At 37.7% G+C, this 26,309-nt stretch overlaps 1 protein-coding gene across 3 annotated transcripts; it reads left to right on the forward strand.

Moving 5' to 3' along the window:
- The first annotated feature begins 1,774 nt into the window (after window positions 1-1,774).
- On the forward strand, window positions 1,775-26,160 carry LOC120348528 (putative ammonium transporter 1). Of its 3 annotated transcripts, XM_039418678.2 has the most exons (12): window positions 1,775-1,910; window positions 2,232-2,321; window positions 10,468-10,601; window positions 11,684-11,894; window positions 12,866-13,017; window positions 19,549-19,786; window positions 20,170-20,313; window positions 21,035-21,156; window positions 21,951-22,161; window positions 22,982-23,029; window positions 23,569-23,613; window positions 24,584-26,160. In XM_039418678.2, the coding sequence occupies exons 1-12, from the start codon at window positions 1,817-1,819 to the stop codon at window positions 24,658-24,660; spliced, it is 1,566 nt and encodes a 521-aa protein (XP_039274612.2). In that variant the 5' UTR covers window positions 1,775-1,816; the 3' UTR covers window positions 24,661-26,160. The 3 variants fall into 3 exon arrangements, with proteins under 3 accessions (XP_039274612.2, XP_039274613.2, XP_039274614.2); XM_039418679.2 differs by lacking the exon at window positions 23,569-23,613; XM_039418680.2 differs by lacking the exons at window positions 1,775-1,910; window positions 2,232-2,321 and adding an exon at window positions 8,287-8,516.
- Window positions 26,161-26,309: the final 149 nt, after the last annotated feature.

Raw genomic sequence — 26,309 nt, forward strand, 5'->3', positions numbered from 1 at the left:
TTTAGAGAGGTTGCGAAATAAAGCAAGGGCGGAGCAAAAAAGCTGGGAAAGATACGACGCAAGAAGATAGAAAACAAAACTAAAGCCAGATCGCTCAGGAAAGTTTCAGCTTTGCGTCAAAAAATACATAATTTAATAAAATTTCAGTAGCTGTTAGCATTTTCTAACTTTTTTTGTTAAATCCCTTCATTCCCCTGTTTTGGAACTTTTCATTTCTCCTCGCTATGCATGAAAAGTGCTTTATTTATTCAATTTGTAATGGATTTTTGACCAGTGTTATGCGCAAGTCGCACTCTCGTGACTGTACAGTCTAAGTCTAAGTAGTTTATTACGTGTGCAATAATAAGTAATACTAGTAACGAATACTACAGTTAATACAAAACAAAATTCTATCCAAGAACGACATAATTCTTCTCTTGGGAAGGATCCCTCTCCGCTTGGGAAAAGGGGTCATGGGCTATGCTAATCAGTTGGTCTTATACGAAGCCCAAACTAATGACATTACAGATAGTAACAAAATTTCTTATCTGGTTACAAAACGTCATATAAAGATAAGTTCGCGCTAAAAATCTATCTTGTTAACAATGACCGAGACATTAAAACAGGTTGCTTGTCATTTTAAACGCTAACGAGATTTTAACGAGCGGTTCGCTAAGCTCCCTGCGGGCGTGTCAAATTTTTATTTAAAAAGCCACAATATAAGAAAAGTATTTTTTTTTATTTTCTTCTAAAAACCTATTTATTTACATAAATTTCTGTTATGCAAATTAAAATTTGTCTTTTGAGTTTAAACGCAGGGATCGTTTCCTAGTAAGCTATTCTCAGTCTGAATAGAGCTCAAGACAAGCAGCGACTGACAGTTGATTGACGATTATTTTTGATGGATCGGAATGTTTCCGGGTTTGCCGTTGTTTACCTAATGAGTTCATAAACTTTGAGTTTTGCAAATCTCTTTGTTGGCTTGGATTCATAATTCCGGCTTTACCTATAAGACAGTTGTTTCCAACCTTTTTGTTAAATTCCTCTTTTCGCCTATTTTTTCGCCTTTATTTCTCCCTTCATATGCGAAAAAAGTGCTTTATTTATTCAATTTTTGATGGATGCTTAGCTACTCTTATGCGCAACGTGCACTCTCGATATTGTACAGTTTGAGTAGCTTAATATATGTCCCTGAAGAAATATTATAGTAATAAGGAAAAACCAGTGAATATTTGTAATACCACGGCAAATACAAAGTAAAATTCTTTCCCAAGAACGGCAAAATTTCTCTCTGATTGGGAAATGTTGCTATAAGACTTTATAGCTGGGATGTGCAATACTCGGCTCGCGGGCCACAACCTGTCCCTCCAAGCCATTCAGTGTGGCCCTTATCAATACTCAGGTTTTTTCCCATCAAGAGTAAAATCCGAATTTGAGAATTAATGTTTAAAAAATCGCTCATGTACGTGAAAATACATGATGTTTTGTTGCTCTTGTCGCTGCATTAAAGCTTTCGTTGTTTTGTCCGGTGTCGTTATTACTGCAATGCTAAGCAATAAACGCCTTTTTCATCTCTTGTCTTTCCCGCATAGATAAACTAAATTTGTGTGGCCCGGCTAGATTTCTGAAGTTTGTTATATGGCCTGCCGGCAACAAATGTTGCACACGCCTGCCTCTGATTTTCAACCTCTCAAATTATGGTAGATCATCACGTTCCAGCGCTACTTGCTTAGACTGAAGGGGGGAAAGATGAAAAATTATAAAAACAAAAACCTATTTATTTGTTTCTAGTTCATAATTTAATACTAATCTAGTACTTATTACGTCATCGAAAACCATGGCAACGATGGAAGAATTGGAAGCTAAGATAAGCGAAATGCAAAGTGGAACTAATACATTATATCTGCTGATATGCGGACTGTTTGTTCTATGTAAGTAAAGTTATCTAATGTAATCTTAAAATGCGTGTGCTCTGAACAAAGACCTAAGCAAGCAGCCACTGATATATATAAAAATTATTAGGGAGTAGCCAGGGGGAGTAACCTCGGAGAGGAGGGGGCGGGGGTGAGTGTCGGGACCCTCATTTTGAAATTTAAAAAAATATTTATCATCATATGTGTCATACATGAAAGCTTGGAACGTCTCAAGAACCTATTTTTATTCGATAATTTCATCCCCTCGATAATTAAAAATTACCCCACACCCTCCTCTATTTTCGAATTATTTTTATTCTATATTCTTCTATTCTACAGTCATGCAAGCTGGATTCGCATTTCTTGAAGCAGGTTCAGTCCGTGCCAAGAATACAACGAATATTATTCTAAAGAACGTTGTGGATGTCTGTAAGTAAACATTATTCCTATCTCAGAGATATTTTGTAACCAGGGATAGTCAAACTTTTCTGCTGCCTGGGTCGAGTTTCTGATAGGGATGGGCATTTCGAATCAAATATTCGAACAAATCGAATATGAAATTATTCGAATCGGTTCAGAGCAAAATTTTGAATCGGCAACATCTGCCTGCCTGAGTGATGTATTCTATGTTTTCAGTAATGTGTCTAGAGGACCCAATACAATAAGAAAGTTACATACAATTAGATATCTCCAAAGTATTCAAGATTCGATTCGAAAAAAAAAAAATTCGATTTGATTTTGAATTTATCAGGTATTCGTAAATGCCCAGCCCTAGTTTCTGATAATGATGTCCCAATTTTCAAAATTAATTCGGGGGATAAACAAATTATAGATGTTGTTATACATGAGAATAAATAAAGTAAGGGTAAGAGTAAAATGTTTGTATTAATATTATTTAAATCACCGAACTAAGCAACAAATTCATCCTTCATAACGTGCATCTTCCCCTGGACACATCCCTACCCTTCAAACAGCATGTATACCGTTTCTTTTGTATACCGCAAAGTATACAAACTCCTAACGAGTCGGCGGTTACCCGTAATTCGACTATCAGTATTCTTCCAATTTAAATAAGAGAGCGTTTAGGTAACATTGGAAGCAATATAGAGGTCGTAGCGCGTCAATGGCCGCTTGTTGCACTAATATCGATACTTTTTAATGGTGGCTCGGGATGGCTTTGAGTAATTTTGTATAAACTTATAAATAATTATTAGCCGATCAGAAGTTTCTTATCAGGGTTCTCCCACTTTTAGTGGATGTTTCCTCGATCCCTGACTTCCTTGTTTATTTCGCAACCATAACCAATCAGCAATAAGTTAACGATGACGTAACAGAAGCTCAGACACCTCTGGAACTCGTAAAACAGCATGCTTGTAAATAATAACCCATTTTTATGGTTTGCGAGTTATTTGTCAGTTTTTAGTTGTGTTTTCAAAAATTAGTTACAAATCAAATAACTTTTAATAGTCAATATGTCTTTCCAGGAGCTTTAGTTTAGTTGTAGCAATCCAACATTAGTCTCGCAAAATTCGCGATAAACTGGGCTAAAATTAGCTATCAGTACCTGTAAGCGGCGAGTGGTTGAATAAATTGATAAAAATTATGGTTTTGATAATGTAAACCAGTTTATAAGCGCCAACCCTCCAAAATACTCGCAAAATAAGCATAACAATTTTTGCAATAGTAAAGTACAGATAGAATTTTTCTCGGGTCAAGGGTCAAGGAAACGGAAATTGAGGGTTCGGGAACTCGCTCTGATTATGTATATTGATCTTAGCACGTTAGTGGCTGACTATAATTCCCTTCATCGGTAATTTTTTTGATTTCCATTCAGGGATCGAAATCTTGCATGTAAATGTAAACCAGTTAATAAGCGCCAACTCTCCGAAACACTCTCAAAATAAGCATAATATTTTTTGAAATAGTAAGTATAGAGAGATTTTTTCTGGGCTCAAGGGTTGGGGGAACGTCCATTTAGAAACTCGCTCCGCTTGTGTATATTGCACTTAGCACCTTAGTACGTTACCGGCTGATTATTGCTTCTTTATCAGTAACATATTTGCTTCTCATTGATGGGTTCGAGATCTTGCTATGAGCTAACTTGTATTTGAGAAACGTTGTCTGAAATCCAACTCAAAAAGGAAACGCCTACGTGATGAAGATCATTAACAATTATAATTCGTATAATTATTGAAATTTCTGAGACAGATAATTACAATTTAAATAAGTGAGGTTAAACAAGAAATACAATTTCCGACGATTTACACCATCATGTGGTTTTCAGAAATTATACGTCTCTGTCAGCACTTGAGAGCCTACTGACGTCACTTTTTTTGTAAACTAACATTTTATTTGTTATGTCTGGAGTATGACGCCATGTTTTGCATTATTATGTAATTTTGCATTATGAAGTCTTGTTCGTATTATGGCGTCATGTTTTTTATTATGACGCCATGATCTGCATTATGACCCCCGTTTGATTTAGTATCACATTTCCTCGACAACGTTTCACTCTTGCATTTCTGGTATTCAAAAATTACACGTCTAAGTATAAGACTCTCTCACCCTTCCAATTCATAATGACGACACATTTTTGCATTATGATGTCATGTCTGTATTATTACATCATATTTTGCATTATTGCGTCATGTTCTGCATTATGACGTTCCTTTTAATTGAAACCGACGTCTTCTATCCCCGGTACCTACGATAACACTTCTTGTACAAGGATAATACGCTGACGTAGCTAGTGTTGCTGTAAAAAGCATTGTGAACTCAAATTTTACATTGTGCCGTTTACTTTATATTGTGACGTCACGTTCACATTATTGCGTCATAAAAACCAAAAAATGAAACCCAGAGAGCCCATTAGAATTGAAAGTGGCCAACTGGGAGGACTTTCAGATCTTTTAATTACCCACCGAAAATTTGTAAACGATTGCAAGCCAACTCTACCAATGAGAGGGGAATTCCATAATTGGAGAGTATTCTGCCTTTGGGGCACAAACGTCGGTACTCCCATAGTGTGTATTTTCCTTATATTAGTTCTATTATGAGTTCGGGGCTGTCTGTGTTAGCCAAGTGAATATACCCTTGTCAATAGGCTTCAGTCCCTTTACACAACTAGATGTAAATTAGGCGAAATAAAAATAATTGCCTCCATATTGATACATACACTTCTGGAGCGCCCAAAATTTAATAGCCAGACAAATCACAATTTGAATCTCAAATTAAACATAATTTATGCAACGATCACTCAGGCGAGTATTTCCTATCGACCAGAATGAAACCATTGATACGTCAGCAAGGAGAGGCTTTAGGTTTAGGCTGTTGATGGGCGCCAGATGCTTTCAGTCACTTCTTTGCTCCTGTTTTTTATTGGCCTTAGCTGCTGCCTTTCACATTCCCGGCCTTTTTGGTAGTTTCCTTGATGACTTCAACAGCAACCGTCTGTCGCATGTCGCGGACGGCGAAACGACAAACCGCATTTTAAATCTTCAATCAAAAATAATCCAGAACGCCCACTTCTTATAATAGGACATATAGTATACAGAAGTTTCTCACCGTAAATGTTCTTCATCATAACTGTATTAGATCCGATTCATGAACTTCCAGATCTTGTAATTTCGTTTCAAATCGGATATTTTGAAAACTTAAGGCCTATCGTTTCAGATTTATATAGGATAACACGAGACTGATTGTAAATTTTATCTCAAATTAATCATAATCTGCAACGGTGCTCCAGAAGTATGCGCATCAAGATGTCGCATAACCTGAATCCTAATCGGTACACACACATACTGTGGTAAGGTTGTGCGTCATCTTGGTGCACATACTTCTGGAGGTCTTCTGCAACGCCTACTTCTAGAGAGCCCATTAGGATTAAAGTCCGTGACTGTTAAGTGGATTCCATGAGAACCTTTGACTACTGAAAGTAACCGTTGACTGTTTGCATATCAACTTTTATGTCTCGTGCCAGATAGTTATTCCCGAATTTTATATCAGAGAGATCCCTGGACCAAGATCGAAGCCAGCCCAAAATTGGAGGGTGTGAAGGCAATTAATTTTCGTATATTGTCATACGAATGTTTCTGCAAATGCCGCAAAAAAAGTCAAAACTTTTTTCTTTGAGAGGGGGGAAGAGCATGCTTGGCTACGATTATGGCCTGAGCTGTATTTTGCTTTTGTTACAGAGATGTCGTTAGATAGCGACGGATAATTGCCTTCTGAATCGTGAATTGAATCTTATATTAAGCAAATACCGCAATAAGTGTCTCATGTCACACAGATAATCTAGATTTCCCATTTTCAAAGATTTTAATCCGCCATAATTGATAGAAATTCGAACTCTAGTGTATTATATTCTGTTAACGATTGCCATTGCCCGAAAATTCTTTTTGAGTGAATACATAGAAAGCACACTGCATATCTTTATCGCAAGGATGTGGGTTCAAAATGTCTGATCTTTTTGTCTATTGAAGTGGTTTTCATTAGTAGAATATTGTAAGTAACTAATATGGAGGTAACTAATTTTGTTCGCCTACTTTACATCAAGTTGTGTAAAGAGACTGAAATCTTTGGGCAGGGAGTATATATTCACTTGGCTAATTCGCAATAGAACGAAGATAACAAAAATCGGAATAAAATGATGGTGTAACCTTAACCTGGTACACATACTACGGGAGTACCAAATATTAAAATAGGGGAGTACCAAGCAACCACCAAAACGCTATAAGTTACAGGTGTTTTTCATAATGCCGCAGAAGTATCGAAAGTTGGTCGATACAGAACTTGAAATTGCAACATTATTTCTGCGTGGGAAATTTAGATAAAATATTGTGAATTGAAACGTCATACAGGGTTATTCACGGACTTGTAAAGCTTCAACACTCCCTTTACTGCCAGGAAAAACGCGAGGGAATTACGCTAAGCGGGCATAATTGGCTCGCTACCGAGATGTGAATAGATATCGGCTGACACGAAACTTTCCAATCGGCAATTTAATCTGAAATTAACATAATGAACAACGCCTACTCATGTAAGGCCAATATTTCCTATTTTAATCCGCCACAATTGAAGGAAATTGATCGCACATGTATTAAATTTTAGATCGAAGTATTCAATTTTTGTAATCCTCTTTTTAATCAAATACATCGAATCTAGTTCACCACCAAAATCACTCCAGGCTCGGAAAATTTTACCGCGGAATAGTCGACATCATCAAATTTTTTGAAATAATTTTTGATAAACGTTATTTCTGCGTAGGGAATTTAGGTAAAAAATGATGAATTGGAACGACATGTAGGGTAACCCATAATATGGAACTCGTGATTTTCTTTATTAATTTAAAAAAATGAGGGACATTCATTCAACACTTAAACTTCTGTTTGTGTATATGATTGTACCCAAATGTTTCTGTAATCTGGGACGCTTTGCGCAAGAGGGATGTTTTCTCTAGTTTATATTATTCACGAATCGAGATAAGACATGATTGCTCTGCTGCAAGAGATATGCAGCGTGGTTCGGGCGTGTGGAAGTATTTTAGAAAATCCGATTCCGTTATCAAACGTCATTTATGTGACAAATTTTTAGTGTTCGATGTGCAAACTCTACTTCGAGATATATTTCATACAGAAAAACAACCTCAACTGCGCACTTGTTGTAAATGTATAACATTGAATATACGATTTTGCAATAAAATCGTGAACAATATATTTCGACCGAAAACTGATTCTGAATTTATCATTGTAAATTTTCATAATCAGCAATCTTGGCACTTCAATTATTTTTCACTTTTATTGGGTCCTTACCAATACAGTTAGTGATATTCTTTTGAATTAAACGCCACATGAGATAAATTTGCGATGACGTAATCATTTTTGAAGAAATTGTACAGAAAAAAAATGATTTGTACCTGAGATGTCAGTTAACGGTTAAAATAAATCGTAACCGTAAACCATCTAAATCGGTTAATCATTCCCAGCCCTAGCTGTCGCATGTTTATTACCTTTATTTATTAAAAAAAATAAAATGAAAATAAAACTTTAATGATAACGTGAGTTTTCAATAGTCTTGAGGGTCTAAAAATTATTTGAAGTTACGGAAAATTGATATGTATTTTACAGAAAATGCTTTTTTTTACATTTCAAAGGCTACGCCCTTGCATTACATGCATATGTGACAGTATTTTTTCCGCGTGCTCATGATTCTTTGTTTTCCTGTATTTGTTATTTGTTATTGCTGTGTTAAGTAATGATTTTCTATTGCTTTATTGTTGTGTTTCGTAATTATTAACCCCGAATGCAAGAATGAGAAGGCATCGTTTTCTACGTTCGGGGCGGTGACACACAGTCGAGTTTTGTGTTTCGTGTGGGCAGTTTATGTTGAACCTATTTCACTTTAAGTTGATTTATTGCTGTTTTTAAAATAAGAATAAAGCCGCAGTCGAGCCTCGGATCTTCTGTTTTGATCGCAGTAGATGTTTTGAAGTGTATAAGAAAAAAAGCTGGGACACATACAGAGGCATAGAAGATAGCATTTAGTCCTGCAGAAACCTATTTTCAGTGGAAGCTAGCTGATTAACTCAACACGTGACAAAATGATTGGTCCCGAAATTACCGAAAAGTGAATAATTGGCGTTGAGTTCAAAACGCTTTGTCAAATTTAACAATGTAGCCTATCTTCTGCGTTTTCTTATTATCATTGTTTTGAATACTAGCGCAAGTGCAGACGACACACTTTTAGCAGAGTTACAGTCGATCATTTAAATATCAAGAACTATATAAATTTAAAGTGGTAAAATGCGGTCGAAAATTGTATGAAGATAACTTGGTAATAAACTTGAACTCACAACCAACCGAGAAAAACAAATTAAAGCTTTAATCTTTCTACATTCTTGAATTTTTAAGTACCTCAAACCATATTTTGGTTACAATAATCGACGCCCAGAGCAAATTAACGACGTTTATTCGCAGAAAATATGTCTCGCGTATATCGCCTTTTATCAACGCACAGTTAATTCTGCGTTGCATTTCTATATAGTTTGAATAGCTCTATGAGTCTCTCCGATGAGTTAAGTGCACGCGACCTTGCTTCGAGCAAATTTTCATAAAAAAAATTGTTTCAACTAAAATATTTTATACGTTATCTGGACAGAATCTGGCAACTGTAACATGCTTCAACGGCTTAAAAAATCTGGCAACCATGATATATTTTCAGAACTTGAATCGACTCTACATAAAATATTTGGGCATTGCCTAATATAATCTGGCAACACTAATATGTTCCTGTCGCATCGCAGAAAATACAAAAACATTCCAATATAAAACCTGGCAACCCTAATACGATTTCAAGCCCTGGATCAAATCCAACTTTGTATAAATCTAATCGAAAGAACAAATCGGACAATTAATAATGGGACAGTGGCTCAATATCATATCAATTATCTTTAAAACATCTTCATTTTGGTAATTTGACTTTCATCAAAAATCGCCGTATTGCGTCACGGATGTTTACGCACTGACGTTCGATTGACGTGGCGTGCGTAAATGCGTTCCATTGTGTTTCGATAATTGTATAGATTACATCATTACTCGTTCTAAACAAGATGGTGAAATTATTATTTCACTAAAATGCGAATTCCATAGCGGCTACAAAATGTTTGAAATAAATAGACGTAATAGCACTCTAGCGACAACAATTCCCTTTAACCACTGAAAATTTCAAAACAATCGGTCCAGTTGTAAAAACGATTTTTAGTAATGATAAGAACAAGAACACAGCATGATAATAAAACGATTCGTAGGTCCATATCGTGTCCGATGAGGTGAAGGCGTATTATTTTCTCATTTTCATTCAATATTTTTCGGGCGAGGTCCATAAAAGGAGAAAAATAAAAACAGTAGACTATAAAACAGTAAAATTTCTTTTATCTCGGAAATTTTTTTTTAAGAAAAGTTCAGACGATTTGGAGTATTTAAATCATAGTCGAAAAGTATTTAGTATGTCCATGTGTCCATAGAACTTTGGGTACTCCTGAAGTATGCGCACCAAGATGTCGCACAACCTGAACCCTAATCTGGTACACAACCTGAGTTCAGGTTGTGCGCCGTCTTGGTGCGCATACTTCAGGAGGTCCGAACTTTATCCATGAGTCTGCGTTAGTTAGGAAACTCCGTTGTTCGGCCTATGGTTGCATGGAAAGTTGAACATCTCTAGTTTTTTTTATAAATAACAGTGTGGCGATTTTGTTTTCCGTTACCAGGTTTTACCTTGATTTCCCGTTAGCTTCTGAATCGTTACTTTTAAATTTTTTGCCAAATAGTTATTTAACATGTATTTGTATACACAACCAACACACGATACGAGGAATATCAAAAACACTAAATATAGCAACAGACTACCTTATATTAAGAGCTTTATGGTGTTTTATATCATTATTTCTCACAAATATATTTTGGGGAAACCGTCTTCACAATACCAAAATTTAAACGAATTCGCATCATTTTTCTTTCAGTTTTAGGGTGCATCATTTGAAATGGAAATGTAAAACCTTTAAAATCACTTTCCTTTTCAGGGATGGCTGCACTCACATACTGGGCGGTTGGATATAGTTTTGCATACGGCGAACCTGGCAACGGGTTTATCGGTCACAACTACTTTTTCGGTTCCAATCTTCAACAGAACTTCGATGGAGTCAACACTACATACGTGAGTCTTTGTTTTAGGGCAGTGTTTCCCAACCCGAGTCCGCGGTCTCAAATGAGTCCGCCGCAGAGCGTTCGAATGAGTCCGCAACGAGCCAGAAATTCACTGCGGTCCGCAAACGTTTTCGCGAAACTTAATTAACTATCAGCCAAATTACGTTAGAATTTACATAAAACATAAAAAGCCAGTTTATTCACATGACATTAATCAAGTCAATAATTACCGGTTACTGAGTATGGCTGGGCATATAATCGCATATTCAACTATTAGAATAGCAATTTACTATACGATAACGTAATCGGGCACTTTACCACGCAAAGCCGAATATAATCGGGCAATATATTCTCTCATTATTATGTTCGAAGATGGCCGTGGAATTTTAAAGAAGTAATGCTTTCATCTTGTCGTAAGTCGACGCAACCGCGAGTTACCATGAACACAATTAAATTAAAATAGAAACGACATTTTAAATTTTCGTCGTTGTCATGGATTGAATATTGTGCGACAGAAAAGTCTATTATACACCAAAAAAAGTCAGCTCTTTTAACAAACGCGTAATTGCGCCGAATTTCCGATTTTGAAATTCGTTAAATTTCTGTTTTGTTCAGCTTTATTGCTTCTTCACATAGAGTACGGTTACAAAAAACGCACCTTGAGTCCGCAAAGGTTTTCGCCCGTGAGAAAAAAAGGTCCGCGACCAAAAAAGGTTGGGAAACGCTGCTCTAGATCCTCTAGGGCAGTTACTTTTCTGAGTGAGCCATTTACAGATAATAGACTTGATTACTGGGCCGGAGGCTTAAAAATCAATATGAAAAACCATGAATAAAAACAGTTCATTTCCAACAGCTAGGATAACGTTTAAATAATAATACGAAGCACAATGGGGGTCATTATGACGTTATTTTCATCGATAATTTCAAGGCAAACTCACATTTATAAAAATTAAAGTGACTCGACTTTGGATTAAAACTTCAATTTTCTGGGACTCAGACTTTATTAGAGATTGAAGATTTCAAGGACTTTTACTCAACACTGACTTAGTTAGATATTTGATTTATACCCAATCAATCTATTTCTGTTTCCAGGGTGACGTAGGAACCGCAGACCATTACTACGTGTCGTGGTTTTTCCAATTTGTCTTCACAGCAACCGCTTCAACTATCGTATCGGGGGCAATGGCTGAAAGAACTGAATTTAAAGCATATCTTGGTTACTGCTTCTTTCTGACTGCGTTCGTTTACCCCGTGGTGTCACATTGGGGCTGGTCTAGTTCAGGATGGCTGGCAAATGGGCCAAGTAAGTTGAGCTTTGGAAATTTTGATGATGCAAGACTTGACGATTGGCGCTTTGAGCTAAGCGTTAAAAACACGCTTATATTTTGCAACTTGGGTTTCGCATGTTCGAATCCCGCAGAGAAAATCTTGTGCGAATTTTTATTGGGCTTTTTGTCGCAGCAGTGGTATTCACGTTACCGCTGGTCGGTTGCGGCTTCCCCACCACCAGGTTCATGCATTTGAGACGGTGGCCGTACATTTGAAGCCATACATTTGCAACCGTATATCCGCTGGTTCAATTCTTTATGAAGGTGCTAAAACTCATGGATTAGGGGGTTAGTTTGGGTTCAAATATCCGTAAAAAAATTCCATAGGTGCAATAGTATACAGGTGCAATTGTCGTTGGTTCAAATTACGGGTTCAAATGTAATGGAACCATTTGAGACAAATAACTAGCTAACAAATTCCATACCTGACATGGACTGGCAACCGGACGAGAGCCATATGATGGAACCATGTAATCGGTTTTCCTTTTCATTAAGAAAAAACGCTGGTTAACGCACCGAAACCCACTTTATGAAGTTTCACAGAAGGTTGTCTGAGTCATTTTGATAACTTTTTGATTACTTTTGATAAATGGTTGACTTGATTTCAACTCGAATTATTGAGTTATTCCAGGGCTGGGCAAATGGCGGCCAGTAGTGTTTCATAGGGCCCACTGTTGAAATTACGACCATAGTTTTTATGGATATAAATTTCCCGTTGAAAATATCATATGTCATAATGACTTTGATTGTTACATTCTGCTTATTATGATTATACAAACGTCAGGCTGGCTGTTGTAAATAAACTGTTTTTATTAATAGTTTTCATATTGAGTTTCCTCCGGCCCACTAAACAAGTCTGTTATCTGTAACTGGCCCAATTCAAAAAAGTAATTGCCCTCGCCTGAGTTACTTCAACACCAATCTCGTCTAATCCCTACATTTACAGACGGTCTCGTGTTCAAGGACTTCGCCGGCTCAGCTATAGTTCATATCACTGGAGGAACGGCCGCTTTCTGTGGAGCTGTATTGCTTGGTCCCCGAATCGGGAGATTTGACGAAAACGGGCGACCGAATGATATACCAGGACATACTGTACCGGTGAGTGACCTCTTGGATTAATATAGTGGAGTGGTTCTCGAACGTCCCCCATTCGTCCCCTCTTTTAAAGACTCTCAACATTCCGTGGACCGCTGTTTTATAATAAATAAACAGAAGAATGAATGCATTACAGTCAAGAATTAAGCAAATAACTTTGAATTAACAGAGATTTTTAAATGGCCTATGCGTATGGCCCCACAGAACTGCCCCGAGTGAGGTTGATTGCCTATAGTTGATTGCCTATAGTAAATCTTGTTCCGGTGGCTTCCAAACTATTCTGAGCGGAGAGAGTCGCAAAATATCAATCCATTTTCTATGGAATCATATTTATTTCTGCTTCCAGAATTTAAATTTAATATGTCATAAAACGGTAAAAATCGTTAAAAACAATGCTGAAGGAGAAGTACGACATCGCGTATTGTGGTTTATTTGTACGGAAATAAGCTCACATCTGGCAACGATCAAATGTGCATGAAATGGTTATTCTTACTTGTTGCAATTTAATGTCAATATTACCATTCGCACCACGCTTCCGTCTATTGTTAATAATCTAACAAAGTGAATCGATAAAAAAATGAAGTTTGATTAAAATACATAAATACAATCTCATGTTTTGATAGAATAGTGAACAAAACAGAATTATTTCGGCAATTATGTAATTCCTAGATTTTCACTTCTGAGAATACATTTTTTTCTTCGTCATGTTCCTATGGCAAAAGTTGTCTTGTGGTTTTGTTACATAAAACTAGAAAATTGTTACATAATCGAGGCCAACCGCTAACATAAACAAAAATTTCAAGTGAAGCTATTAGTGCTCACGCGAATATGACTGGGCTACTGAATATTTACGCTGTTTTGAGCGGCAGCATATCGGAAAGCAGCGTCAGATGTGTAAAAAGTTAGTGCATTAGCGAGAATTCTGGGTGAAACAATGTTTGTTTGTATATGGCCTTGTTTTGAGCGGAAGGTGCAAATACAAGCCGTGTGAAATTAATTGTTTAGCTGTTTTAAAATTAAACTTGTCCTTAAGCTGGTGTAAGCCGTAAGCCATCATATAGGGCTAGCATTTTTGATAACCTGCTAATTTTAGAATCGAATTGAATCTTTGATAGGTAAAATATATTCAATTGTATTTGACTTTTGTTATCGTATTGCGTCCTCAAAGCACATAAGTTACTCAAACATAGAATCTATCACCCTGACAGTTCGCTGAGTTGTCATACACAATGAGGAACATGTTTCATCAATACCTCACCAAGAAGAAAGCAGTCATATTTAAATTTATCAAGCTTAATAAGGATGATTATCTCTACACAGACTAGTCCCGCGAAATCTGTTTCGCACGAGATTTCACGTTAGTAAAGGCCACAATACGTATTGAAAAACGCGTAAAAGTGAATCATCGTTTCTAATAAATTGGTATTATGTAAAAAAAGGCAAAATCGAAAGTGGAAAGATTCGTCATTTTCTAATTATTTGTAATATGCCTCTGGCAGATGTTACGTAAAAACAAAAATTGTTTAAATTTATGTAATTGTTATCCAGTGGTTCCCAGTCGTTTCCGTTGAATTCCTTCGCCTATTTCGCAACTCTTTATTTCTCCCTCCATATGATTAAAAGCTATTCAATGAGTTCAATCTTTGATAGATCTTCAGCTAATGTTATGCGCAAGTCGTGCTCATGTTTTTGCACGGATTAAATAGTTTTTTATGCAATTTTAAATAGTAATATGGTAATAATTAGAATCATCAAGGAATACGAGGAATACTACAGCGAATATGAAGCAAAATCTCCCCAGGGGATGGAAGTATTGTATTTGGCTATCTAATCTACACGCCCAGTCGCGAATAAGTAAAAGAGTTGATATTTATTATATTTATGTTATCTATCTAACCGCCTATACTGTTAAGCGATGAACAGCCTTTTTTAAAGTTACGTTCATCCAACTTAGCCGTTAACAATGCAATGCCCGATCTGATACGAGGCGTCTATGCAAAAAAACATGAAAAACCACCAAAAACGTTGCAAAAATGTACAAATTTTTTTATTTTTTATTTAAAGTCTATCTCGTCCATCTGATGCTGACTAATTCCTTAAATTCTTGAGTCTCCGGGGCACTTTCGCCCAGAGCAAGGCTCCGTATATGCGGCTACTGATTCGTGTTCACCTACTACTTCAGGAGAACCGGAATCTTTCCGGCCTTTTACTTGCTTAATTCATTACTTCGAAAAGGCTTCCCGTTCGACACACTCGGGTTTGAACACGCAGCCACTGCTACAGGGGAGGGGACTTTTGTATCCCCTTCAGCCAATTTTTATACCTAAGGACAAGGTGATGAATATAAGGACCGTGAAATTTTTTGTTTAAAATACAAATTTATCTCCTGGTTCCGTTTTGCCATTTTTTTGACTTTTAACACAAAACAGGGCAAATGACCTAGTTGGTAATAAAGATTTCCTGATAAACTAAGTAAATATTTATCTCGTCGCATAAATATTATTCGTCATGTTATGCAACTTCTTATGCTAATCTGACCTGCCTTCAGGGAAGGTGACTCAGTCGCTCTTTTGCCGATTTTTCTTATTTCAAGTTCAATGTTTTGAGCGCGAACGCATATTTTTAGGGAAGTTATACTACCATTTTTAGAGTGGGGCTGTGAACCTACGGTTGTGGACACGATTGTTGCATCATACTTCATGAATATTTTTCTGTTTTGAGCGCGAACGCATATTTTTAGGCAGGTTATGATCCCATTTTACGAGTGTGTCTGATCCTACGGTTATGGACACGAGTGTTGCATCATACTTCGTAAATCTTATCCTTTGTATTGTTTCGCCCGACCTAAGTCAGACTTTTTAGGCGATGATTATATGATATATACTCATCTAGATTGACTTTGTATTAATAGGCGTTTGCAATGATATTTGTTTCAAGGGAAGGAGAGCCGATAAGCGGTTTTTTTTATCCAATAACTTCAGTTATGCTAAACAGCGTTTTGTTTTCTAGTCGTGTATATAAATGTTTATTGCACGCAGGTGATGCGTGGGCCTTTGTATTCATCATTATAAAAACACAAGTTTCGAAACTCGAGATAATTTATTTCAATTTTCGCTGGTTTTGGTGCAAAGTCTTGTTGTCTGGTGAAAATTTGCCAAACGCCAAAGTCACATGCACTTGAACAACAATGAAGTCATTTTTTTTACACATTCACAAAAATTGTTTAGCATAAACACAGCTGAGGGTCATATCAAATTAAATCCAGAATATTTTGAAAGTGAATTTATGAAAAATTTTCGTCTCTAATCCCATGCCCACTACCTCACTCAGGGTATAAAACATTAGGTAGACAATGCTAAACCGGGAATATGATGGCCCCTCCGCAAATACAGTAGCAGCCCCCTTACGTGTCTGTGACTTCTCGTACATAGTCATGTAAAAGTGAACTTCGAATAAAGATACGTTCAGTTGGTGTTGAACCAATCACTTTTGAAGAAATTGTACCGTATAAAGTTGATTTGTACCTGAGATATCAGCTCACGGTCAAAAAATCGTAACCGTTAACCATCTGAAATCGGTTAGCCGATTAACCGTTCCCAGCTCTGGTCATGTCACATTCTTTGTATATATGGTGATTAAGATATGGGACCCGATAGAAAGGACCGTTATAATTAAAATGACATTAAAATATCGTTTTCTGCGCCAATGTTCATCCGATGCCGATCGTGGTGTAGCAAGATACTGCGATAGAGGCGATATTTATTTTTACAACACGTGGCGTTTTAAACACTCCAGAGGTTTACTAACAAAGAAATCATTTTTTATATAAATTCACAAAAATTGTTAGCATAAACACAGCTGAGGGTCATATCAAATTAAATCCAGAATATTTTGAAATCCGGTGCCAAAAACGGCAGTTTCAGAATAAAATGTGATATTTTGTTGTTATTGCAAGAACGTGCTATAAACAAGATGAATGTACTCTGATAACGAGAACATGTTTAAACACCACAAACTTCGGCGCGATGCCATGACAGTAAATATATTTCGACGCCACGAACTTTAACGAAAAACCATGTCACTTAAGGAATTGCTACGCCACAAACCTTGCAAGAAGTCGTGTCATTTACCATATTTCGACGTCACAAACCTTGCGGGAAGAGATGTCATTTAACAAATTTTGACGCCACAAATCTTGCAAAAAGCCATGCCGGTTAACATATTTTGACGCCACACACTTTAACGAAAAACCTACCACTTGTGGTTCTGCGACACAGAAAATAAAATAATAGCATACGGAGATACAGAATGCAAATTCATATTTATTGCAGGGAGAGCCAATAAAACGGCTTAAAATAATATGGCCAATCTCACTCAATCATTCAAAGAAAAAACGTTCGCGCTACAAATCTGATTTAAATCGACCACCGGGTTCAGACGACCTATTTATTCAACGTGTTCGATTAGTAACGTCTGCTGTCAACAAACGTTTGTACGTTTAGATTTTAAGATAATTTGCTTGAGCAGGGTCACACTCACTCAGAAGTAAAGGAGACTCATCTTTGAGCAAAGTTACGGGCACTCACTCAGAAGTAAAGGAGACTCATCTCTAAACAAAGTTACGGGCACTCAATCAGAAGTAAAGGAGACTCATCTCTGAGCAAAGTTACGGGCACTCATTCGGAAGTGAAGGAGACTCATCTGTGAGCAAAGTTACGGGCACTCACTCAAAAGTGAAGGAGACTCATCTGTGAGCAAAGTTACGGGCACTCACTTAGAAGTGAAGGAGACTCATCTGTGAGCAAAGTTACAGGCACTGACTCAGAAGTAAAGGAGACTCATCTCTGAGCAAAGTTACGGGCACTCACTCAGAAGTAAAGGCGACTCATCTTTGAGCAAAGTTACGGGCAACCCCGACATACCAAGAGCTTCTCAAACTATATAAAAATATGGTGATGCGTTACACGCCAGTAAATGCGATTAACGTGTTTATTGAAACAGTTCCAGTCAATTAAACCTTGCAACGTGCCTTGTGACAATGCCAGCAAATAATGATACGATCAATTCAAATAGAAATAGGGCAGGGATTAATCTATTCAATAAATTTCATCTAAAATTCTGCTGGTATATATTTATTCATGGGATCATGTTCTTATGACATCATGACGAGTACCTTCCATGTTTTTATGACATCGGGACGGCTGGTAAAGGTAGTCTGCTGTGACAGATCGCGTGTTCGACCTTGTTTTAACTTTCGTGTTCATATATTCGAGCATCGATCACTTGGGCGATTAAACTTGTTATTAAAAAATGTGGCAACGTGTCGCAATATGCTGCCGGCCATTAGATCATATCTAACATGCAAATATTCCACTTATGTTTTTTTCCATGAAAAAGCATAACAGTATTCACTGCTAAATTGAAAGCAATTTATTTAAAATGGGGTTCGCTCATAACAAGGCTTTACACACACTTTTATGTGGGAGCTACAACTCCAGAAAGACTGTTAACGATGCGATAAACAGCTTTCACTGTTCTTTTAGTCAAAGCTATGAATGAATCGTAATCGAGGGATCTTTTTTACAAATCCCCGCAAAAACACTCCCGCCACTGCTCAAAATAAGAAAATCAGTAATTATCCAGGTAATGTTAAGAATGCAAATTGCGCAAATATTACATTTTGACGAAAGTTTAAAACTTAATTGAAATTAGACAGAGTTATGCGAAATCATCGGCTTTCTATTCAATAGGCTTTGGCGCAAATGGGTAATTGAAATCGTTTCAACGAAATGTGGCAACGCGCCTTGGTGTGCTGTCGGCCATCAATCATTACAACTAACATGTAAATATCCGACTTTGTGGGGGGTTTTCAACCTAAATGGAAATTAGGTTTCGCGGAAACAACGATCTTCTATTATGGCATATGAGGTCCATTAAAGTTGTTTTGACAAAATGTGGCAACGCGCTTTGTTCTGCTGTCGGCCATCAATCATTATTAACTTACATGAAAATATACCGCTTTGTCAGGGGTTCAGCGTAATATGCAAACTAGGGGTAGCAGAATCTTGGTGTAATGCGGTTCAATAAATCGTTTTGCCACTAAAATCGCCCTTCTCTTCAACTGCTGGGACAATCGTTTTGAAATTTGCAACAACCAAGAAAGGGGGTAAGGTACCTCTCAACACCCTGGAATGTTCAACTCCAAATTGTTGCGAAACCAAAAAAAAATGCACCAACCCGCTTATTTTTCAACGATCAAGGCTTCAATGACCAATCAAACCTTAAACCACACCTCCCCCCTTCTTTGCACCCTACTTCCTTTTAAAATTTTTACAGTTTAAAAAAAAATAACTTTGCCAAGAAAAATAGGATATTCCTGAAGTATGCGCAACAAGATGTCGCATAACCTGAACCCTAACCTGATACACAACCTGATTTCAGGTTGTGCGCCATCTTGGTGCGCATACTTCAGGAGGTCCGAAAATAGTTATAGAAAGTGAGCGCATAAAACTTAACTACATAATTTTCTTCTAGATCACGGCATTGGGCGCTTTCATCCTATTCGTTGGATTCCTGGCTTTCAATGGAGGATCGCTTCTCACAATCACAGGTCCAGGAGATGGCGCTAAGGTGGCACTGGTCTTCATGAATACAATTATTGGGGGGTCCTCATCAGCTATCATAGCGCTCCTAGCGTACAAACTTTGGAACCGAGTGAGAGGAAAAGAAAATTTCTGGTCGCTTTTGATTACAATCAACGCTGGTTTAGCAGGTAAGAAGTAGTGCTAGGAGTTAATTTTTTTATCCGGATATCACTGAATTATCCGAATTTGAATTATCCGTTTTATAACCTGTATATTTTTTATTAGATTCGATGAATTAATCATTTTATTATGTTTCAATATCATGTTAGGCAAGATGTAGTGATAGGAGTTGATGTTTATACGAATATTATTGGATTATCCGATCGAATTAATGTGTGAATGAACGTCATGTGTAGAAGCAGCTCAGAGATATATTATTTTTCAAATTAAAAAGCCTCATTGTCAGGAATAATCAAATCAGCTAATCGAATAAGCATTGAATACAATAGCCATATCGTTACATTAACTTAGTTACATTAACTCATTGTCACTAACATTTAAAATTCTTCAGGTATGGTCGCAATGTGTGCTGGCTGCAACGACATCTACCCGTGGGCGGCCTGTGTTATCGGTTCCGTAGCTGGCATGGCTTTCCTTTCCTGGCATCACCTTATGTTGAAAATGCAAGTGGATGATCCTCTGGATGCCGTGGCAGGTGAGTTTGTTATCCATAATTTAGGTTTTGTTGTTGTTCCCTTGTGTATGGTCATGACCTACCACTGGGCTACAGAACGCCCCAAAGCTTTTAAATCGTTCTAGAGTTTTTGATTGAATTTTGGTAGTAGCGTTGAATGATGTTCATGAAAGTCTTTGATCTTGGCGGAAAGAATTTATTGTTTACGTAGCAAATTTTTTCCCTGCATGAAAAAGCAAGGCCGCAGAAACAGTTTCAGGCGGGACACAGAGCTATTGAAAATTACTAGAGTTATTGAACATTCAATTAATTTTGATTGCAGTAGCAATGACTGATGACGCTCTTTTCGTTTACATATAAATCATTAAAGTGGAAGTGTTTATCTTTGCGGAAAGATTATTTTTGTTATAGCCTTACCCTTACTCAAGAAAGTGAATGGGCCGCAAAATTTTTGTGCCACAAAAGTGGGCCACAAAAGAAAAAAAAGGTTGAAAACCACTGTTCCAGAATTTTTGCATTTTGTGAGGTTTTGACATAATATAAACGAAAACAAAGTTTATCTTAACATTCCCACATCGCCAAATTAAATTTCTTTTCATATACAATTGTTTGAGTAATCTTTCCTGTTATTCCATATTTGAAAATACAATTCATTTTTTTTAAATAGTAAATAGTCTTCCGAATTAACACCACCAAACACGTTTCCACTCTCTTAAACATTGCGCTTTTATTATTACAATAGTTCACTTCGGCGGTGGAATGACCGGAATTATCCTTGCACCAATTTTTGCGATCAACGGACAGGAACACGAGGGGGTTGCTGTGGGAGGAATCATATATGGAGCACATTGGAAAGCATTCCAGGTAAATATAAATGAGACGCGTGTGAAAGTTGGCGCAAGTGGGGCGGGTGCCAAGTTGGGGAGGTGGTATACGTGGGAAATTATTGCGAGTGGAGCGGGTGGTGTAGATGGGAAGAGAGGTGCGGGTGGTTCGATTGGGGCAGGTGGTGCTAGTGGAGTGGGTGGTTCGATTGGGGCAGGTGGTGCTAGTGGGGTGGGTGGTTCGATTGGGGCAGGTGGTGCTAGTGGGGTGGGTGGTTCGATTGGGGCAGGTGGTGCTAGTGGGGTGGGTGGTTCGATTGGGGCAGGTGGTGCTAGTGGGGTGGGTGGTTCGATTGGGATAGGTGGTGCTAGTGGGGTGTGTGGTTCGATTGGGGCAGGTGGTGCTAGTGGGGTGTGTGGTTCGATTGGGGCAGGTGGTGCTAGTGGGGTGTGTGGTTCGATTGGGGCAGTTTGGACGGGCGGGAGGGTGGTTCAATTGCAGTAGGTGGGACGGGTGGTGCCAGTGGCGTAGCAAGACTCTCACCGGGGCGATCAAACCACAAGACGCCGAAAATCGACGACTCCCTGGCATTGTTACGTAACAAAACGATTTGAGCAGAACCAACATCAACGTTATAGATGTGCATTACTTGTTTTGCAATGTAGCTTTTGGTTTGCGGCTTAAATTTCTAAATTCTAACGACTTGGGCCTCTTTGCGCTGAGGGCCCTCCCGCGACCGCGGGGGTGGATGCTACGCTACTGGGTGATGCAGATTGAAGCGTATATATAAAATTTACTTTACTTCACTTGACTTATTTTTGCTTTTATTTCAGGGATTCGGTTGGAATTTACTTGGAGCTCTGGTCATCACATTCTGGACTGCGGTGTTTAGTTTGATCCTTTTTGGTATCATGCGATTGATAGGGATTCTTCGAGTGGATAGAGACATCGAAATTCAGGGACTCGATGTTGCGAAGCATAACGAGCCAGCCTACCCGGTTATCAGTTATGAAGGATTTTTACCGGGATCGGAAATTTTAAAACGTAAGTTTGAGTTTGTTACTATCCGTTGGGGTTACGTGAACTAACTACTCTTCCTTGCTCTATGGCAGAGGTGGCCAATACGTCCATTGCGATCGACCGACCGGTCGATGTCGATTGCGTCTGATGTTGAGTGAATCTAATAACATACCCGCTGAAAATTGCCTTGAACCCGTTTCATGCAACGTCTGTTGTGTATTTTAAAACAGGACAAATACAGTACCGTACATGCGCGAAGTACGATAAAGAGCAGGGCTACTCAACTGGCGGACAGCGGTCCGAATCCGGACCTTTCGATCATTTAATATGGACTGCGTCTGAAGCATAAGCATCGTTTTATATTTTTTGATGATTTTATTACTATTAACATACACGGCCATATTGTTTGCCTTACTGGTACAGATGTGCAACATTTGTGTCCATATTTGTGAGACATTCATTGCTCTTGTATTTAATTTAATAATGCATTTGTTTATTTCATAAAATAAATTTTCTGAAATGTGCGGACCCCAGTAATTTTGAAGTTTTGTGAATGGACCTTCAGTGAAAATAGTTGAGTAGCTCTGATATAGAGTATGAGTGTGCAAATGCATCCGTATGCGTATAACGCAAGGATGCAGCAGAAAGAGCGGAGTTGACTATCGTAAGTGATTCAAGAGTCTTGCTGCACACTCACACAATGATATTTTTGTAGCGCGTTGTCTGACCAAGGTCGGACTTCTTCAGACAAGCATTCCAGCCAGGGTTCCGGCCCGGAAAACGAATTAACCTGCAAAAAAGGCATTATCCTAGAAAAACCTAAAATTGTTCATTATTTTCACAGATGAAGAAGAGATCGATCTTAAAAAGACAGAAAAGAAACTGAGATCAGGTTTGGGTGACTTTTAATTGTGAATACGTTGAGTAGCGAGCTTATTAATTGAGAGGCTGACACAAGACAAAATCGATTCCGCAGGATTGACTTTAACCCCGACTCACAAAAAGGATTTAACTCCGGCTCCAATTGAAAAATTAGAATGGATTCCAACTCCGACTAATAATTCTGGATTGACTCCAATTTTGACCTACAATTTGCTCGACTCCGACTATCAATTCCGGATTAACTCCAATCCCGCCTCTCAATACAGAATTGACTTCGACCACAGCTCCCAAATCCGGATCCGGATTCCGATTTCAAAAATTTAGACTTTGGCTATCAACATGAAAACGTCCAATATTTTGACTTCCGGATCCGGATAGTTCTAAAGGTTTGACTACGACTCTACACCGCGTTTTTTGTTGATAAGTAGAGGTTGATAAATTTGTGGGAGAACTGTAATTCGGGGTTTTCTACCAAATATATTGCACCCCAGGCGTGGCGGTGGTTTTTGAATAACCAACTAATATATTTTCAAATTGTTTCCTTTGAAGAACTTAAAAGAATCCAAAGCGAAAAATACAAAATAACGAAACAAGGTGACACAGAAAACCCATTGCATGAGTCATCGCTTTTCACAAAATGCATGAGACGTCACTAGAGGCAGTAGATTACTGCATGAAATTTGGTCTTGTAGGTTGTTACCATAGGGACGGATTATTTAGAACGTTGATTAGGTAAAGATTCCGGTACTCCCGTAGTATGTGAACCAAGATGGCGGGCACCGGAACGTGGTATGTGTACCAGGTTAGGGTTCGGCCATATTTTCAGGCACAAATACTACGGGAGTCACTTGGCTAGTTCTCGTACTCGTGATAGACCTGAAATAAGGAAAATTGAAATAAAATTATGGCCTAACCCTGGTACTCATACCATGTTCATGTTTGTTACATTTCAGGGGCCTTTGTATGATGTGCGGTGCGTTCTTTTATAAGTCATGTTATATATATAGTTTTTATAGTAATTTGTTAAAATTTGATTGCCATATTAATCACTCTGCCTTCTCCCATCAATTACTGTATTGTTTCGTTTTGCACTCAAATTCATAGAAAAAGTTATCTAAACTAAAAGCAAATCCATCAATTTTCAAATTCAAAATGTCTAAAACTACGTGGTTGATAGGGGCAACGTGCACCTAACTACGGGCATATCTGATACGGATGAATAAGTACATTTGAACGCATACACTGCATAATGTCGTCATAAGTTACTCGACGTCATTCTTCTTCACAATTGCACGGTATATTCATCAATTCAGCATTCAATTATGAAATCATAAATGAATACAGTATTTCATTATGCCATCAATGAAAAATCTGATTTTACGTCTGAGTCAAAATAATCGCAAACCGGAGCAAGCTTTTGAAGTCCAGATATATTTTTTCGACTATACTTCATCTATGAGGCTACGGAAGTACTCCATTTGATCAAAAACTTCTTTATAGCCCCCCCTTTCCCCACTTCCAAAAATAAAATAAAAAAGACCTAAATTTTCAATTTTCTTTTTAGCACATCAGAGCGTCAGTGACAGATCGGACGTAGAGCAGGGAGTGCGGAACAACGGTTACACAACAGAGGGAGTGTAAACACCGTTACCATACATCACGTGACATATTGATGCAAGAATTCGAATAAATAATTCCAGACAATATAGACTCGTCACTAGACTTTGTACATCCCTTTGAATAGTAAATATTTACAGACAATCAAGGATAAAGTATTATTTCACATGTTCCTGATTGGTCATTAATTTGAGAATTGTGACTCATAATATCAAAAAATATATTTGAAGAAAATATTGTTCGCTCATAGACCCGGTCTCAGGATATTCAATATCGTTACATTGACGGAAAAATATTTTCTTCATTTCAAAAACAACTCAAGCTACGACTTTCCTCCACAGTCTGACAAGAATATGAATCTAAGTTTGCCTCCTGACCGTAAACACAAAAATTAATTTCCAACTCCGACATAACCCGATTTTAAACCAAATAATGACCCATGACACGAACCCTGAAGCTCTTCCGGGTTGTTCAAATTAACTTCTGGTTTGAAAATGTTATTGAAAATCATCCCCTCAACAGCATTGTTTCTAAAATATTAACACCACTATTTTAATTTGCACTTAACAAAATATTGAAAAACTTTTTTGTACGCTATAGGTAAAAATCAATTTTAGTTACGTTTTTGCTCTTAAATTTGAGACGTTTTGTGCTTTTTAATGTTTTAAAGGAATTTTTAACAATCTCAACCAATTATTGTGCCAAATATATTGCAATTTTCTCTTAAACCGGGTCCGAAACCTTAGTTCTGGGCCCGGAGTCGGCGTCTAACTCGCAACTCCGGATTGGCATTTTGGCGGCAAAAACTTTTCCGCTTTTACCTCTGAGTAGTATAAAAATTCCGGATTTGAGTGTTTCAAAACTTTGACTTCGACTTGAAGCTGGAAGGCGATAAATTAAACATGATTACCTGCAGTGCTTTTTGTATATCTTAAACGGTCATTGTGCCAAAAACGCAGTATTTCATTGTTTCGAAGTCATATTACGCGGTGACATTTTTTTTTTCTACAAAAACTTTTTCGTTTATGTTCGTAACTCTCAGTATTCCAACTCCGGTTTTTCTAAATTTTGACTCCGACAGGAAACTTGAAAGTATGAGTTTGAAAACACATTCACCCCAACTTTTACCCCAATATCATATAAACATGTCAAACTCGGTTTCCTCTGCTCTGGCCTAGTCTATATATCATCCCAGTTCTTTCGTTTCGTTGAAGCGTAACTTGCCAGAATGGCCAAATCTTGCCAACATAATATTATAGCTGATATATCACGCTTCATTGACTCTACTTCTGGTTTTTATTACCCGGTTCGCCACTGAGGTGTGAATTGCCAGATTTACCCGAGCATAATAACGCTATTCTAATGCTGCTATCTTTCGCTTCATTGCCTTCTATGCTACGAAAAAGTTAAATATTCTTAAAGCAGTTTGATTCAAAATTGTATTTAATGTGAACTGATTTTGTTATTTCAACATTTCAATTAAATACTAACAATACATTTTAACCTGATGAAAATTGGGATTCAAAGGAGGTGTGGTTTGGGGCGTGGCGTGAAAAGGTTTTGGGCTCCAGTTCCGGGTTGAAAAATATTTTGATTCCTACTCCACCATCGGACTCCAAGAAAATCAAATTCCGATAACAAATACTCTGGCGTTTGCAAGCTTATCAGACAAA

The sequence above is a fragment of the Styela clava genome, chromosome 1, assembly GCF_964204865.1.
Source record: "Styela clava chromosome 1, kaStyClav1.hap1.2, whole genome shotgun sequence".
Classification (NCBI taxonomy): Eukaryota; Metazoa; Chordata; class Ascidiacea; order Stolidobranchia; family Styelidae; genus Styela; species Styela clava.